The sequence below is a fragment of the Convolutriloba macropyga genome, chromosome 5, assembly GCF_964194025.1.
Source record: "Convolutriloba macropyga chromosome 5, txConMacr16.3, whole genome shotgun sequence".
Taxonomy (NCBI): Eukaryota; Metazoa; Xenacoelomorpha; order Acoela; family Convolutidae; genus Convolutriloba; species Convolutriloba macropyga.
In genome coordinates, this window is record NC_134472.1 from 57,545,858 (window position 1) to 57,564,843 (window position 18,986).

Here is an 18,986-nt window from a genome sequence, read left to right on the forward strand (position 1 = left end):
AACACTTTCTGCGCTTTCCATTTGTCTGCACTATAAAGGTTTTATTTACAAAATCACGAGGGAAAAGCGTCAAAAGCTCTTCCTTAGTGGCCCGTAAACATGGTGTAGACTTATTCAGCTTATGAAATTAAATTTTTCAAAACGTGAAAAATTGGGACCAATTGCTGAAACATTTTTCATAAAACCAAAATTTTCGAAAATAAAGCATCAAATTCAACAAAAAATCTTTCTGAGAGATTAGAAATACTAGTTCATATCGAACTGAATAATGTTCCATAACTGCCTATAAGAAGAATTTTGATCTGAACATAACTTCATAAAATTTTTCCTGATAAATCTTTTTACTGATGATTTTGAAACTATTATTGAATAAACATTAGTTCAAAATTTGAAGAAAAAATCAACCTACAAGAACTTAAGTGGCTGAGTATGGAGGCTTTAAAATAAGAGTTACCTGAGCATGGAGGCTCTAAAATAACAGTGAAGTTTTCAGTACACATTTCGAAAAAATGAGTCTCAATCGTTGAACAGCTCAGAGTAGAGCTAACCCTCTGACTGCGGGTTCGGTATACGTTCAGATGGTGTGCTCCAATTATAAATGCAATTATTAGCGGAAGGTCAGAAGAAAAATCCGTTCCCTTTTAACGAAAATAAATTTGTGCTTGCTTTTTTATCATATCTTCAAGGATCATCTGATGCGTAGGTCTCTGACAAAACACAAACCGTTCAAAATAAAATTTGAAGTCCTCGACGGTCGGTCTGTATAATTCCAGTTTATAAGTCTCAAAATGTCAATTGATACCCTATTTTAAAAAATTAGGCATATTTGAAGACTCGAGCAACTATTGTGGTTCAGACGGGTCCGAACATATTGTGCGGATGCATATTACTGAGCCACTTTGATGACTCATAAAAGGACTGAATTTCTGAACTTCGAAAACTCTTTTGAAGTCTTTTTAAGTAAGGTAGATTTTACAAAAATATTAATCCTGTATAAAAAAAGAAATATCTACCTGAGTAGAAGATGTATGATTGCTAGATGGTGCAGCATTGCTCGGATTAGAAGCAGCTTCTCCAGTGTGGTTCTCCATAACTCAATAAATCTTGTGAGCTTTCTGCACGATAAATGGTGATTGTTAGTTAAGGATAGCAGTAAGTGTACACTAACAGCAGGCGACAGGTAACAGCAATCAATTCGAGTCAATTAATCAGACATAAATAGACTGTCAGCAGCAGTAGTTAGTAAATATTTGAATCAGCCAGTCATAATCACACAATTAAAGTCACTGTTTTAGTCATTATCATCATCTGAAACGATATTAAATCCACAGTTTACTCAGTAGTAGAAATAATGGTAGAAACAGTAATCGGGCAATGCAGCTTCATTTTGATTGTATAAACTAGATTGAGAGACAAATAAGAACTAAAAGACAAATCCAGGTTTACAACCTCAACAGGTTAAATGTAATCGATTGATCGTAAGTCAGTTCCTTTTTAAAGCAAACTTCACTATCGGGTGCTCGTTGTGTACTTAAAAGTTGATCAAAGCTAGTAGGGCAAAAAACTATTGGCAACAGGAAAACTAGCAGGTAAAGGTGGTAGATACCAGAGGCAGCGGAAAAAGGGAGATAGATGTATTAAGGCAGAGAGGGGGCAATTGCGCGTTGTCAAGCTAGGATGTAAAAGATGCCGACACGGAGAAGAGGAGTTAGAAAAAAGGTCCCAGAGGAGCAAAAATGGGTTTTAATGTCTATATCCGGAATAGTAATATCTGCTTAACAGACGCACAAAGAACAACATGACACAAGGCAACCACCAGCCAATACCCACAATTTATTTACATGCACAAGTTACGGTTGTGGGTTGCTTTATGCAAAACAGGGCAAATGCATTTCACTCACTCATTCTCTTTCAGTTGCAAATATTTCGCTATCTCTCCGCTTTGCTTGCTATACTTCTATCTATGGAACAAAAACAACCACCATAACACACACATACCAGCAAGCGAGTAACCAAGCAAATACTTGAAGCTAGTTAGCTATGGCAATAACACCACAGGCACTTACACAACTTGCACAGAACAGCTCAAACACATGCACACATACGTGTATACGTGCACATGTGTAGCACTACTAGTGAAAGTAAGAATCCGACAAGTTAGTTGATCTGCTTACACAAATAAGCGCCATAAAATACTTCAAGTAGATTGCAAAGTAAATGAAAGGAGTATCTTTATCTCTTTTCTCGAGTATGTCGAGGGGAATTCAGTTAGCTAATGCTAGGTCTACTAGCCCACCAGAATGTACTAGTCTTTTGCCCGTTCTTGGCAGCTGGGCTTGCAAAATAAGTTTCAGTCAGCTCATGCTGGTTTCAGTGCACTCACCGAGTCTTAGTTCCCAGCAAAATAGATTTCAACTCGAAGTAAATAATCTCAATTCCGAAAGCAAACAACACGTTTTTAGATCCTTGTTGAATTCCAGCAATTATAAACTACGTTCATTTTTTAATTGAAAAATATGACGTACCTACTAAAGTGTATGGGTAACTTACCCCTCTCGAGGAGACGCCAAATGTTTAATAACAAAACTAGTTTCCCAAAAATATCCAACATCTTTATCTCGCTATATTGTATAATCAACTAATGTTTTTCAACATGCAAAAAATAAATCAAAGCCATATTTTTATTTGAAATAGATCAGAAAAAAAAATTGTCAAAAAGTAGGCTTCTCTTGAATTTTTGTTAATATTAAGGATACAAGAGATTACTTTGGGGGCAACCGTTCGTTTTTAACAAAAAATTAAACACTAAAACTTAGTTTAGGAATTTAGTTTAACAATGGTTGTGCTTTGCAACAGTTTTTCCACTTCCTTTGGCATACTTTTTTTGCCATGATAAACAGATATTTCGTGATAAACTTCTTCATGATAAACAGAAACAGTAGAACACGAGAAACGCCTTGAAGATTTGAACAAAACCAACACTAGAACCAAATTTATGCAAAAACAAAATAGCAACGTAAAAACGCCGGGAGGAAAATAGTCTATTGCCAAATATTAATTAGGTTTGCCAACAGGTGGATAAATTTCTCGGATAATATAAAAGCAGTCTCCCTATATAATTTAGGCTGATGTTGAAAATTTTTCATTTTTCCGATGTCTTGGACGAGGTATGTTACTGATTTGAACTCGATCAGTTGACTTATGCCATTTATATTCATAACTGTTTCCCAAAAAATATCCAACATCTTTATCTCGCTATATTGTATAATCAACTAATGTTTTTCAACATGCAAATAAATCAAAGGCATATTTTTATTTGAAATAGATCAGAAAAAAATTTTTGCCAAAAAGTAGGCTTCTCTTGACTTTTTGTTAATATTAAGGATACAAGAGATATCTTTGGGGGCAACCGTTCGTTTTTAACAAAAAATTAAACACAAACTTAGTTTAGGAATTTAGTTTAACAATGGTTGTGCTTTGCAACAGTTTTTCCACTTCCTTTGGCGTACTTTTTTGCCATGATAAACAGATATTTCGTGATAAACTTCTTCATGATAAACAGAAACAGTAGAACACGAGAAACGCCTTGAAGATTTGCCTTGAAGATTTGAACAAAACCAACACTAGAACCAAATTTATGCAAAAACAAAATAGCAACGTAAAAACGCCGTGAGGAAAATAGTCTATTGCCAAATATTAATTAGGTTTGCCAACAGGTGGATAAATTTCTCGGATAATATAAAAGCAGTCTCCCTATATAATTTAAGCTGATGTTGAAAATTTTTCATTTTTCCGATGTCTTGGACGAGGTATGTTACTGATTTGAACTCGATCAGTTGACTTATGCCATTTATATTCATAACTGTTCAATCATTTCTCATCTAATATTAGAACGGGGAAAATGCAAATTTCAAAGCCCAATTCACCTGTTTCGCCAAAAAACTAAAGGTGAACTAATTTGAACAAAAAGGAGAGCATTCCAAATAAATGATTACTATCTAGCGCGTGCAAAAACAAAAGTATTGATGGTATAGATGCCAGCAGCCATGTTCTGTTTCAATACCAAGGTGATTGTCTATGGCAACACTCAATACTTAATTTGATTTCTTCATTCATCAGAAAAAATTCAAGAAATCCAGCGTAATTGAATCTTTTAAAATTGATATACCAACATAAATGTTTTGAGCATGGACAAAAAACGAAATACGACTGAAACTAATCAAATTGTCCAAAATAAACAATCAGGTGTCTCCAGTTATAATCTCAGAATTTTCATAACTGTGGGAATGACAATGAAAGAGCACTTTCGACATAAAATTTTTGATCAAATTCCAAAGTCATGCCGAAATAGACAAACTTTTCTTTGTATTGAATTAATCTGGCAAGCTGTGAAAGCCTTTAAACATAATTTGGTTCGATGATGCCCATTTTTCACTCGTGTCTATTTATTAAATACTCTGTAAGTTTGAAAAAAATTAAACCCTGGACGTTGGGTTTTGAGAAATTGGACGAAAATTGACCTCTCAAGAATTTGGAAAGGAACAGATCGGGGGGACAACTTTGGTGCCTTTTGCTATTGCCACCTGTCTAGGGCTCGAACAAAAATCTATTTGTTGTTGTTGTTGTTGTTGGGGATTTACAGTTTTCACTGAGGGGATTTTCGTCCCAGTCGTCGTCTTAGAAAATTGTCCTATTATCATCCCGACTTAAGGATTACTATTTTGTAAATCTTTTGTGCTCTTAAACCAACCTGCGAGCGACTTGATGAGGATTTGCAAAGAAAAAACAAGCAAATAACTGATCTTCTCGTAAATAGCTAGAAGTATTTTGAAAGACGTAACAGATCGAACCAAAGGGACAGCACTATGTTAACGAAAATAAAAACTGTAAATTAGATCCGCATATATACATACGTAACAGGAAGAAACACAAAATACTTACGCTCAAGTAATTGTCAAGTATAAAGAAAGAAAGTATTTGAAACAGCAGTAATTGCACTATAAGAGAAGACAACCAACTAACATCGGTCGAATTTCGCTCAAATTACTGGCGAGCGGTTAGCTTCGGTAGTAGCCAACTGGGGCTTAGGGCTGCTAACATATGGGGGTGACTGAGGGAGGTCAAGGTTAATTGATGTGATAAACGTATTAAATAGTTTCATCTTGTCATGAATCAAAGGCACAAAGAGTTAACTCCAAGACGTCATTGATATGTTGCCTCTGCAAAAGAGTTTAAAAATTTCTTGCAAATGGTTATGCATCGTGCTAACTTTGTCTTCGCATTGCATGTGTGCAACTCTCTCAAGATGATATAACATGTTGGTGATCGCAACGAAACTGTCTGGCTCTCCACATACTTTTTATTGGCTCTCCCTACTTATTTAGTTCATTGAGCGATAAATTTATTGTGAAAGAAACCGATTTGTCAAATTAAAATTACTTCCGATATTTAAAACAAACGTTTTCGAACTTCACGTTCATCGTCAGATTAAAACTGTTTTACATTTTGTTAAAAGATAAAAATGAATGTATTTACATTTGTCTGATACCACACTTAAAACAATTCTAGGAACTATTCTAAAAAATTCAATCGAAAATTTTTCCTTTTATACAATATTTAGCCTATTTACAACTCATATTTACATCTGTTATCAGTTTATTTAAAAACGTTCCTATTCCTGATTTTTCGATTTTGGCCATCTTCTTGTACTTTTAGGGTTATTCCGAATTTGCCCTAAACTTAAGTATCCCTCTTGTGGAGGTTTTGCAAATTTCCTTTTGTCATGCACAAAATGTTTTTTGCCCTATGTATCCTCGTCTAGTCAAAATTATAATTTGAACTAATTTTTTAACGTGAGTTCCCGCCCCCAATATTCGTCGCCCAATATTCAATCAGATGTTGACCCACCTGTGAAACCTTTTTTTGATGCTCTGTTATCCTTGTGGTAACATGCCGGCTTGTTTGCCCAACATAGATGGATCCGCATCCATTAATTTTAATCTCACAACCACGTGGGATTTCAGGTATCTATCGAAAGATGATTTCAGGGTGGGGAGGCGTGATCTTAATTTCCGCTTTGTAAAAACCTCTTGCAATTCGCATAGTTTCTTCATTTTGCTTGCAAAGTTTTGAGTAAGTCTGCCTCTGTATTGAAGAAAAATAGTTGGCTTATCATAAGATCTAGTCTTGCTTTTTTGATGCTCTTTTGGTGTTGTTCTCAATTGGTCTTTACCGCCACTTATTATCTTTTCTAGAGTCTGGTTCACTACTTTTGAAGATCATTCCTCTGGATATTGACTTTTGGTCCAGAAATTTTTCTTCTTTTCAAGCCACTGATCGATTCAAGCCAATTTTGAGCCTGATCGAAGGCCGACCAATTAGAGGTTGCATAAAAACTTTATGAACAGTCCCTTGAATCACATTTTTCTTATGCTGAGGCGGTGCACAGCTGCGAAAATTCAGTATTATTCCAGTATCAATTGTTTTTTGATACCACTGGCACTTGATATTACTTTTGCCGCTCGAATTTACGTTAATGTCCAGAAAAACCAAATCCCCTACAATGTTTACTTTTTTAAAATAAATTGCAGGTTGTTGTGTAATGATTTTGCAAATTTTGAAAACTCGTGCGGGTCACCACGAACCGTGCAGATAATATCATCCACATACCTTTTAAACAATTTCATCTGCTCATAAAGCTCCACTGTCTGTTTGTTGCTGTAATAAGTACAAAAACCAAACAACATCCTGCATGTTGGCGTATTCCTGATTCAATATTTTTAGCATTTAGCATAAAACCAGTTTTTGCATGACTCACATTCTGCTCCTCTTCCTCGGAAAGTCACTCTCCGGTTACAGTCTTTGCACTTCGGGTTTTGGTCGGATCTGACAATATTTTACTGAGCTCTAGTTTTTGCAGTGATGCCTCAAACGACTTCATCCACACGTTTGCTAGTATTACAGCCAGTGATGCACCCTAAGCCAGACCATCTGATTGTACATACCAAATCCCATTACATTTGAAATGAACATTCGTCACTGCAAGCTTTAGCAAAATTTTCATGGCGGATCTTGGCATATCTGGAGCTAGGCTGCTTAAATAGAGTTCTCTTACAGCAAATTCTATAGCCTCTCTAACCGGAACGTTGGTGTACAAACTTTTAACGTCAAGAGATAATATGTGCTCGTCGTCTTCAAGACTGAGAGACTCTAAGGCTTTTATAGCATCTTGCTTGTTGGATTCAATGTTTGCGCCCGCTAGGTTCTGGAAAAATTGTGTCAGAAATCTGTTTAAGTTTTCGTAGCTGCTACCAGGTAACGAAAAAACAGTTTGAAGAGGTGTTTTTTATGTACCTTAGCCAGGCCATAAAGCCTCGCTGGTTGTTAACCTGTTGACTTGAGTCGTTGATAAATATTGTCACTAATTTTCCTTTTCTTCATTAATTGTTGCATGCTGTTATTGATCTGTTTTTCATTTTTGATCACAGTATCATCTTTTGCTCCCTTGGTGTTATGAAACTGATCCGAGTTCAACACCTCATCAAGTTTTTCCCTGTACGTTGACGTCTTCATCACACAGAAACCGCAGTTTTTGTCGAATGGTACCGCCAGCAAATCATTGGCTTGTAGGTAATCATGCACTTTTTTGTCCCCTCTATCCATTGGGGTTTCGCGTAAATTTTTTGCTCACTATTTTGCGGACGCCTGAATTTCACAAAGCTTCTCACTCTTTGTGTTATTCTTGCGAAACTCATGTACAATTGGTCTACGTCTGCAAGGAGGTGCACCTCATTAAACTTGTCTCTCACAAGGTGTTTAGGTCCCAACGATATGATGTCAAGTACAAACTTTGGAAGTTCACGGCCATCCATTATCATAACATTACTATGGGAGCTATTCCGCAGTAGTCTATCCTGTTTTCAATTAAGTCTGTTTTGAACCATTGCGGCGTAATTCCACATTTCACGCCTAATGCTGCCAACAACGGATGACATCAATTCTGGTCTCACATTCTCCCTATAATTACTCCTACCTGTCTCAACTTTTTCCTTGAACACTTTACGGCCCTTCTTCGCACGCTTTATTTTTTGTTTCATGAGTTTTAATTGAAAACTGTGCACCGCTTGTTCAGAAAAAAATTTAATTTTTAGGAGCGCGAATCCTCAAAAAATCCGGAGTTATATCATTGTTTTGGCACTGTTTGAAAAACGCAATTCAGGATGAATTTATTGTTTCATTTTCACAGCTTAATTGTTGTAATAAACTTATTAAATATTCAATAAGTTTATCACGTTCAATTTCAGAGTATTTTGAATTTTTACTGCTGATAGGTCTTCATTGTGGGCGCCAGCTCTTTACAAATGCCATCGACGCTGCTCCCTACGGTCTGAAGAGGTACTGCGACTGTTTCGCAATCCCTGGAATGAAACTCAACACTTGGTAACGTAAACCTTTTAAAAGACTGCTAAATTTTCTCCAAAAAAACTACGTTATCCAAAAAGTTCAACATTGTTATCTGGCGCGATATAATTAACAATACTCTCACCGAAAATCTTTCTATCAACAATCGGGCTTCTCGCATTGGCAAGTTGTTAAGTCTCATCGAACAATTCAAGCCTCAACTAGCTGCCAATCTTTAACATACGAGATCATCGGCTCCTGACACTAGAGCAATTGAAGAATTCTCAAATAGTGACCATCGACATCATGAACCGTTTGCTTTCCACTCGAAAACGTGGAGCTATTTCCGTTGTTGAAAACATCGTCGTGTCCATCCACCAGCTTACTTGGAATTGAAATTTGTTTCAACCGTCCTAAATAACTTGAAAGACCTTCGTTGTTTAGCCCAGAGGAAGCGTGGTTATCGGAAACGCTATTCTTCCAAGAAAAAAAGATAGCACATGTTGAAAGTTAGACGGCGAAAACTTGAGCCTAGCTAATTGTTTTGTTCTTTGTTGGGTTTTCTGAGTCCTTGAGACTTAAATGTTTTGAGGGCAACGAGATCTCGTTTTCGGGACTCAACATTTAAATGCCCCCGGGATCCAAACCTAATTGGATAACCACGTGGTCATTGCGCACTGCAGGTCAAAGCTCTCCAATGCCATAGCTGTTCCAGCAGCCGTTAAATCACATGAATAAAGTTGAAGGATTGCTTTCGGTTTTTTGAGTCTTGTGAATGTCCAGCTAAAGAAGCATTCTCCATGTCATCTTCCAAAATTGACGAAGTCCAAAAACTTCGTGACAGCGTTGAGGAGCTGAAGAAGAATATCATATCCGTTAACCAAAATCAATTGTGGATTGACGGATGTAAAGTTCTTGGTCAATTGGTCTTCATCAGAAGTCAACAATATCAAAGTTGAATTGTCGAAACCCAAGCCTTGCCCACCTGCACCGACCGCAGTGACACCAAATTTTCTCAAAAACTCCATATCCGACCAATTTTTCTAGATCCGTTCATTTGCTCCATCGAAGATGTCCACCGAAATGGCAATTTCACTAACGATCATAAACTCAGAGAAGTAGTTGTAACTTTCCAAAGTCAAAGGGACAAACGGATAGGCCGGTCGACGCCTTATATGCTGAAAAACAACAAGTTCTTTCTGAAAACAATGTTAACTCCGGAAAAACGAGCCCTGAAGAAACAGCTGCTGAATTTGTGTTTCAAGCTAGCAAATCTAATTATATTCAAAGAAGAGATGAAAATTTTGAACTTAAATTTTGTCATGGGAACCTGGCTTTGGACTACTCCAAAGCCCCAGACGTTCTAGCAAAGCAAACTAAAGACAATTGAATAGGCAATGACTTTTACGTTTGTTTTTTCTTCTGAACTGTCGTGTAATGACATCGCTAGCAAAACGAGCTGACTTTGAAGCCCTCCTGCGTAAACACCAACTACGCTTTGTTTTTCTTATCGAGACATGACTATTTACGTTGCTTGAACACAAGACTGCATACATCATGGCTCGACATTTTTGCTAATTTTTTATGACAATTTTGAATTTGAATCCCGCCATAAATGCCTTCTGGTGATTTTATTTTTCCGAAAACTGATTGTTCAACATTCAGCCCTTCATCTGCGAGAAAAACCAGCTTTTTAAAGTCTAAGATGACTATGAACTGTGCCCTACTCTTCTCAGCTCCACGCATAGCTGTGGCAACTACCTCGACAACATTTTTGTTCCCTCTTCTATCACCGGTTTTTTTGCCTGCCTGTGCTCCCACTCAATCCGCTGTCAGATCATGCTCCCATATCAGCAAAGATATAAACAAAATCTATACCCACCTCTATATAAATCCGAAATTGTGCCCTCACTGAAACAAGCATTGTCGCTTTTGCTCACTATGGCAATGTTACACCTTCTTGAGCTGCCCGTCTGCGGACGTGGCCGCCCATTTCTACCAACATCTTTGTCTTTGTGTCAAACAGTCATTTTGGAGCGTAACCAGAAAAAGTGCATATGTGCCAACCTACTACTCATCCCATGCTATGCATACTTTGAATAAACTGCAACTAGCACAAGAAAGTATCATTCTGGTCATGTGTTGTGCGTAACCTTGAGGACACCCTTGAAAAATTTTTGGAATTGACCAATGTGCTCTACATATCTGGGAAAGTTACTTCCAATCTGGAATCTTGCTTCAAACTCATCAAAAGCTTCAGGGAAAAAAATCTTCCCCATCCAATGTTTTCAAATACATGGTTCATGGATTGACGTTGCCAATGTTTTAAATGATTTTTTTTACTACGACTTTTAACACGAATTCATACGAAACAAAGAAACCAGGTGACAACCAAAGTCTTATTTTCTTCAGTTATTTCTGTGGTTCATTTAGTGATCTGATAGTCTTCAAGTAGTTCTTAACAGCACCGCTTGCGCTTATGAGACCCTTGATGACTTCCCGAAAGGACTATTAAGAAATGATCTGATATTTTTGCAACCTTGTTCCGGAACGTCTTCAGTTGCGTAATTCCGAACTGTCAATTCCCCGAATTATGGAAATCTTCGTATTTTAAACCTATCCACATAGAAACTTAATGGAACAAGATCACCAAATACCGCTCTATTAGTCTGCTGCCAAGGATCTCATTCATATTCGAAAAGGTACTCCACAAGATTCCTATTAATCTACTTGAGAATAAAAATTATCCGAGGCAGTATGGTTTCCAGTCTAAGATATCAACAGTTTGTCAGGTCCTAGAATACGTCAACTATCTCTATCTCAACAGGGGAGACATACATGTAATTCAATTATGAAAAAGCTTTCGGTCTTGTTCCAAATTCAGTTCTGCTAGTGAAACGTCAAAAAATTGGTCTGGACTCAAATTTTGCTTCCTTCTTCGAAAGTTACCTCCTCGGAAGATTTCAAGCAGTACGAATCAACATTTTTTCTTCAATGCACATGAATTGTGAGGGGCGTAGCCCAGGTTCAGTACATGGGCCCATGCTCTTCTTAATTTTTATCTTGCCGCATATTCTTTTGGACGGTTTTATATGGTTATTTGCGGATGACGCAAAACTAGTATTCAACTCATTGAATTTCAATGATGGTCGTGTACGTTTTTGCAAATGGAATCAAACAAACTGGATATTTGTCAACGCAAAAAGATGCTTATGATTTTCTTTTGGGACTGTCGAAACAATGTTAGTACGCCAACACCAAAATTCCGCAACAAGAGTGCGTGAAGGATTTTGGATATTATGTCTACAGAAAATTAAAATGGAACACGCACACTCAATGTAAAGTCAAAAATAGCCGCAGAGCTTTCTAAAAGCTTTAGAATACTATAATTTGGAGCAATCCATCGCATTTCAAGTACAAACTCTACGTCGCCTATGTTGTTCCAATGCTTCTCAAATATCTTGCCTGTACATTGCAGAACTCATGGTTTTCCAAAATATTCAATAAGAGTGCTTGAAATGGGTTTAGGGAGATATAAGAACTACTTGGACACTCTTCTCACACAAAAAAACTTTACCGAAGGCCTTTCGAATCCAAGTTGAGGACTGCTGACTGTTCATTCTCTTGGCCCAAAATAGGCTATTGAGCAACTCCTGTTGAAGTGTTATCTCTTGGTGTGACGAGAAGACGGAGAAACAATTTCAAACTCAAACGTAAAGTAGCCCCTGGAGCTTTCTACGTACGGTCAGTAGCATGATCAATTTTTTCGATTATAAAAAATTCAATATCAACAATATTGTTCAACAATTTGAATCCATCATTCCATGTTTTAATATCTGTTTTTGATGCCCGTGGTTTTTTTTGCAATTGCCCCCGTGTGTACGAGCTTTGTAAATGTTAAATAGTAGATATGAATTTCATCGATTTTTATTTATTTGCCCTTATTCGGGAATTAAGCATTTCTCTCCACCTCTCCCTCTCTCTTTCTTTCTCTCTTTTTCTCTCTGAAATGCTTCCTAAAGTTGTCGAGGAGTCTATTTCAAATACTATATGCGCTATTAAAAAGGCCGTTGACGAAAGCATGCCATTTTACAGCGATATCGCTTCAGTGCTCTCTCATTTTCATTAGCGTTACTGAATTGGCACACACCAATTTGAAGCACAGAGAAGTTAAGAAGAAGACCATTACATTATCTTCTACGGGTTTGGATTGCAAGGGGAACATTACTGACGAGCAGCGACCTGGAAAAAAGCTAACTCTCTGAATCGCAGATATATTCTTGTTTGGAAAAGAGATTTAAATAATTATCTCTCTAGTTTAATTGGTTTTTTGTTTTCAATGATTGTTTAGTTAAACTTCCAGAGCAGTGGTACGCTTTTTTTAAATCAAGGTTTTAGAAATCCATTAAAAAAAGAACTAGAAGACGTAACGCACCAGTTTATATCTCTTCTCATACAATGCAGCTTTCGAACCTTAAGGAGAAGAATATTCGCAAAGTTTCACAAAAAGCAGTTTCTTTATGTTCAATTAAGCAATTAAAGAAAAAGAAGAAGACAATTTATCGTTTTTGGTACTGTAATTGTTGGAGCGGGAGGAGTAAATCAAATATAAAATGTAAAACAAAACGTGTATATCAATGTGTATCAAGTGCATATGAATACTAAAGTTTAAATCAAAACAAAATTACGTTAAAAAAAGTTGTTGCAGAACTGGACAGTTAGGTTAAAGATTAAACTAGTCGAAACCCACGACACGCAAGACATTCAGAATTATTCACGCTATCAGGAATTTTATCTTTGTAGTGCTTTATTAACAGTTTTTAAACAACTTTTTGCTGGATTTGAAAGCTAATAAAACGTTTTTTTGCTAGTGATTTCCTCTTTTTGAAGTAGCATGTAAAAAAAAATTGTCTTGAACAAAAGTTGATCGGTGGTCATGGAAAAATTTTCTTTGGGTGCGTTCGTTGATTGAGTATTTTGCGTATGGTAAAATCAGTGATTAATGAATGCATTTTTTTCTTGCCTGATATATTTTCTGAGTTAAATTATAGAAAGTTGATCAATTCTCCGTTCAACCCCGATCACCTGTTTTTTTTCTTAAGCGCCACGACTGTTTACAATTTGAATGGAGGAACACTTTTTTAAGACTTCAGTTCAGCTGCCTTTCTAGAGAAGTCATCATACGTTTTCTAATGTGCTGGATAAACAGAGCAGTACAATTGAGATGTTACAAAACAATTGAATTAGGTAAAATATCTAAGCATGATGGAGGTAGTTGAGTTCCAATTGAATCTATAGTTTCGTCCCCTGTGTTATCTTCTTTAATGTTTGTTTAAAATGATTCATGAAACTAAGACTGTTATCATTTGTTAGTCCTAATTATTTACATTCATGAGACGTTTTGATTACTTTGTTATCTACAAATATTGTGTCCTGGGTTTTGTTTCATTGATCAGTTTGTTTGCTGAAATAAATGAACTCAGTCTGTGAAGAATTAAAACATGAGTGATATCCTCTGAAGTAGATTGCTAAATTGTGTATGATTGATTCCATGTACTTTTGCTATCTTTGTATCCTTGTTAGAAGCCAAATTAGGCAATGATCAGCATCCTGTATCATTGTTACATCAGTATCATTAGCTGTACAAAGATCGCTTACATATAAATTGAACAAGAGAGGTCCCAATACGGTTTCTTCGGTTACACCTCTGATAACCTTCATCCAGTTGCAGTGAATTGAATCTAATTTTACACGTTGAAGTCTGTTAGGAAAAAAAATTAAAAGGTTCTGTGCATCGCTATTAGAACCAATTATACTTAGTTTTTCTTTTTGGACATCATAAGATATGGAATCAAATAATTCTGGGAGATCCAAAGGTGCATTTTGGTCAATATTGTTTGAGTCTATACTTTTACAAACTGGTTCTACGAAAAATAACAAAGCATCGGCTGTGGAATCACTTTTTCAAAAACAAACTGAAGCAGATTCTTGGGTTCAAATTTTTGGTACGTGATGCGTTTTTTTTTTGATGTAGGATAACCTCAAAAAAGTTGAAAATGCACTTGTGATTGATATTGAGCGGGAGTTGGTTGCTTCCATCGGGTCATCTTTTTTGTAGACAAGGCTGATTTCCACTTTTTTAAAGCAGCGTGGTTAAAAAGTTTTGTTTAAGGCATTCGTTAAGAATGTAAGTAAGATGAGGTACAATTACTGATTGATTATCTTTTATAGCCTAGTAGGCTTTGTAAATCTCTAATTGAGTCGATAGAGCTGACCAGCAAATTTTTGTTAGTTCATTTGACCTTTCCTTTTCATGGCCTTGTTTTGAAACCTAACGCACATTGGGTTTCAGTTCTTCTTTATTAACCAAACGTAATGTTATTGGGCAGCAAAAATTCTTTTTCTGACTCGGAAATTTCAAATACAAATATATTATTTTTCTGTTTTTGCCCCAAATGTGAATTCCAATTTACTGCCAAATTACTGTCAACTTTGAGGTCATGGTGTTACGCTCTCAAGCTGATTCCATATGGTTGGTATAGAAACGAAATTATGCTTGGGTCTGCAAGTCTTATGTTGAAAACTTAACAATGACTTCCAGTTTCTAGAACCTATTTTAAGGTAAATTGATCGTTTATTTGAATGAGCAGCAAATTCATTGCTTCAGTATCTAAATCTCGTCATAAAACTGCTAGGAAATCAATTCAAAGTATTTCATTCAATAATATTAAAAGAGCTGTTGACAATAGCATAACGCTTTACAACAATGTTCTCTCAGATTGCTCTCATTTTCAAAAAGGAGTGTGGTTACAATTCATCAATAATTACGTTTCTTAGTCAACGGACACCTTATCAAAGCAAATGGGATTGGACAATGAAAAATTTCAGAACATAAGAGGCAGCCAAAACGGAAATTTTCTACCTTCTTCAAGAGGACCAAGTTGTTTCTGCAAACTTTGAAAAACATTCAGAGCGACTAGGCCCAAAAAAGCGTGACTCTGAAGCCAGAGCTAGACCAGTTGGACTACTGCTTGATTGCGAATACGACGAACGACTTCCAATATCCAATAAATGTAAACTCCAAGGATCAAATTTCTTTATCACAACGAAATTGAAATGGAGTAAACGCTCAATGGAAAAACTCTTCTCAAGGTCCCATACAGCCTCGTTCAAAAAGGCCTCCGTAATCAAATTTCCCGAATGCGAGACCTGAAACTATCTCAAAAGGTTCATGAAATTGATAAACGAAAGGATGTGGAAGATCTCGTTAGAGCACTGAGACCCAATGGTTCGTAATTACTAAACAAGCTGGCCCACCTGCTTTTGCTCCTAAATATTAGAGGTCTTCAACTTCTCAATATAACAAAACAAGCTGCTCTACTTGATTATGCTAAGATTCAGAATTATTCACGCTATCAGGAATTTTATCTTTGTAGTGCTTTATTAACAGTTTTTTAAACAACTTTTTGCTGGATTTGAAAGCTAATAAAACGTTTTTTTGCTAGTGATTTCCTCTTTTTGAAGTAGCATGTAAAAAAAAGTTGTCTTGAACAAAAGTTGATCGGTGGTCATGGAAAAATTTTCTTTGGGTGCGTTCGTTGTTTGAGTATTTTGCGTATGGTAAAATCAGTGATTAATGAATGCATTTTTTTCTTGCCTGATATATTTTCTGAGTTAAATTATAGAAAGTTGATCAATTCTCCGTTCAACCCCGATCACCTGTTTTTTTTCTTAAGCGCCACGACTGTTTGCAATTTGAACGGAGGAACACTTTTTTAAGACTTCATTTCAGCTGCCTTTCTAGAGAAGTCATCATACGTTTTCTAATGTGCTGGATAAACAGAGCAGTACAATTGAGATGTTACAAAACAATTGAATTAGGTAAAATATCTAAGCATGATGTAGGTAGTTGAGTTCCAATTGAATCTATAGTTTCGTCCCCTGTGTCATCTTCTTTAATGTTTGTTTAAAATGATTCATGAAACTAAGACTGTTATCATTTGTTAGTCCTAAATATTTACATTCATGAGACGTTTTGATTACTTTGTTATCTACAAATATTGTGTCCTGGGTTTTGTTTCATTGATCAGTTCGTTTGCTGAAATAAAGGAACTAAGTCTGTGAAGAATTAAAACATAAGTGATATCCTCTGAAGTAGATTGCTAAAATGTGTATGATTGATTCCATGGACTTTTGCTATCTTTTTATCCTTGTTAGAAGCCAAATTAGGCAAAGATCAGCATCCTGTATCATTGTTATATCAGTATCATTAGCTGTACAAAGATCGCTTACATATAAATTGAACAAGAGAGGTCCCAATACGGTTTCTTCGGTTACACCTCTGATAACCTTCATCCAGTTGCAGTGAATTGAATCTAATTTTACACGTTGAAGTCTGTTAGGAAAAAAATTAAAAGGTTCTGTGCATCGCTATTAGAACCAATTATACTTATTTTTTGTTTTTGGACATCATAAGATATGGAATCGAAAAATTCTGGGAGATCCAAAGGTGCATTTTGGTCAATATTGTTTGAGTCTATACTTTTACAAACTGGTTCTACGAAAAATAACAAAGCATCGGCTGTGGAATCACTTTTTCGAAAACAAACTGAAGCAGATTCTTGGGTTCAAAATTTTGGTACGTGATGCGTTATTTTTTGATGTAGGATAACCTCAAAAAAGTTGAAAATACACTTGTGATTGATATTGAGCGGGAGTTGGTTGCTTCCATCGGGTCATCTTTCATGTAGATAAGGCCGATTTCCACTTTTTTCAAGCAGCGTGGTTAAAAAGTTTTGTTTAAGGCATTCGTTAAGAATGTAAGTAAGATGAGGTACAATTACTGGTTGATTATCTTTTATTGCCTAGTAAGCTTTGTAAATCTCTAATTGAGTCGATAGAGCTGACCAGCAAATTTTTGTTAGTTCATTTGACCTTTCCTTTTCATGGCCTTGTTTTGAAACCTAACGCACATTGGGTTTCAGTTCTTTTTTATTAACCAAAGGTAATGTTATTGGGCAGCAAAAATTCTTTTTCTGACTCGGAAATTTCAAATACAAATATATTATTTTTCTGTTTTTGCCCCAAAAATGAATTCCAATTTACTGCCAAATTACTGTCAACTTTGAGGTCATGGTGTTACGCTCTCAAGCTGATTCCATATGGTTGGTATAGAAACGAAATTATGCTTGGGTCTGCAAGTCTTATGTTGAAAACTTAACAATGACTTCCAGTTTCTAGAACCTATTTTAAGGTAAATTGATCGTTTATTTGAATGAGCAGCAAATTCATTGCTTCAGTATCTAAATCTCGTCATAAAACTGCTAGGAAATCAATTCAAAGTATTTCATTCAATAATATTAAAAGAGCTGTTGACAATAGCATAACGCTTTACAACAATGTTCTCTCAGATTGCTCTCATTTTCAAAAAGGAGTGTGGTTACAATTCATCAATAATTACGTTTCTTAGTCAACGGACACCTTATCAAAGCAAATGGGATTGGACAATGAAAAATTTCAGAACATAAGAGGCAGCCAAAACGGAAATTTTCTACCTTCTTCAAGAGGACCAAGTTGTTTCTGCAAACTTTGAAAAACATTCAGAGCGACTAGGCCCAAAAAAGCGTGACTCTGAAGCCAGAGCTAGACCAGTTGGACTACTGCTTGATTGCGAATACGACGAACGACTTCCAATATCCAATAAATGTAAACTCCAAGGATCAAATTTCTTTATCACAACGAAATTGAAATGGAGTAAACGCTCAATGGAAAAACTCTTCTCAAGGTCCCATACAGCCTCGTTCAAAAAGGCCTCCGTAATCAAATTTCCCGAATGCGAGACCTGAAACTATCTCAAAAGGTTCATGAAATTGATAAACGAAAGGATGTGGAAGATCTCGTTAGAGCACTGAGACCCAATGGTTCGTAATTACTAAACAAGCTGGCCCACCTGCTTTTGCTCCTAAATATTAGAGGTCTTCAACTTCTCAATATAACAAAACAAGCTGCTCTACTTGATTATGCGAACATTCGTGGTTTTGGCATATTTTTTTCGAACCCAATTGGTTTTCTGAAGAGAAGGACATTGCAACGTGGAGCTTGTTTGCTTGGTTCAAGATTTTTTCATGTCAAAATAAAAAGAATGAAAAGCTTGGTGGAGTTCTTGTTATGAAAGGAAAGAGGTTTTAATATCAGTAGATTATCTGGATGTCTATTCTGACACAGATATTGCTTGCTGTTCATTCCTAAAGACATCCTACTAATTCCTCTTAGTTATTGCTGTATGTTTCGCTATAAAACTTTTATAATAATCCTTTACATATAATACTTAACTTAACCTTTTTGAACATGCAGTCAAATGGGCAAAAACAAGTATAAATCTGCGCCATGCAACATCTCACTGCGTGTTATGACGGATCTTAAAAAATTTTATACGGATTTGAAGGAATTGACTAGCCAAAACATAAGGGAAGCATCCTATTTTATGTTCTCCAGGAGTTTCTGTTAGATCTCTCTGAACACGAAATCCAGCACCCACATAGCAGGAAGCAATTTAAACAATGTTTTTGTGACCAACAATTTCAAAT

The 18,986-nt window shown here is 36.1% G+C and overlaps 1 protein-coding gene across 8 annotated transcripts in view; it reads right to left on the minus strand.

Moving 5' to 3' along the window:
• LOC142339499 (uncharacterized) overlaps window positions 1-1,972 on the minus strand; it is a 97,453-nt gene extending 95,481 nt beyond the window's left edge. For 2 of the 8 annotated variants that reach the window (XM_075389563.1, XM_075389566.1), the window contains exon 1: window positions 1,014-1,972. In XM_075389563.1, the coding sequence (XP_075245678.1) occupies window positions 1,014-1,091 (78 nt within the window). In that variant the 5' untranslated portion in view covers window positions 1,092-1,972. The remainder of the gene's footprint in view (window positions 1-1,013) is intronic. The other 6 variants (XM_075389564.1, XM_075389565.1, XM_075389569.1 and 3 more) reach the window with 4 other exon arrangements.
• Window positions 1,973-18,986: the final 17,014 nt, after the last annotated feature.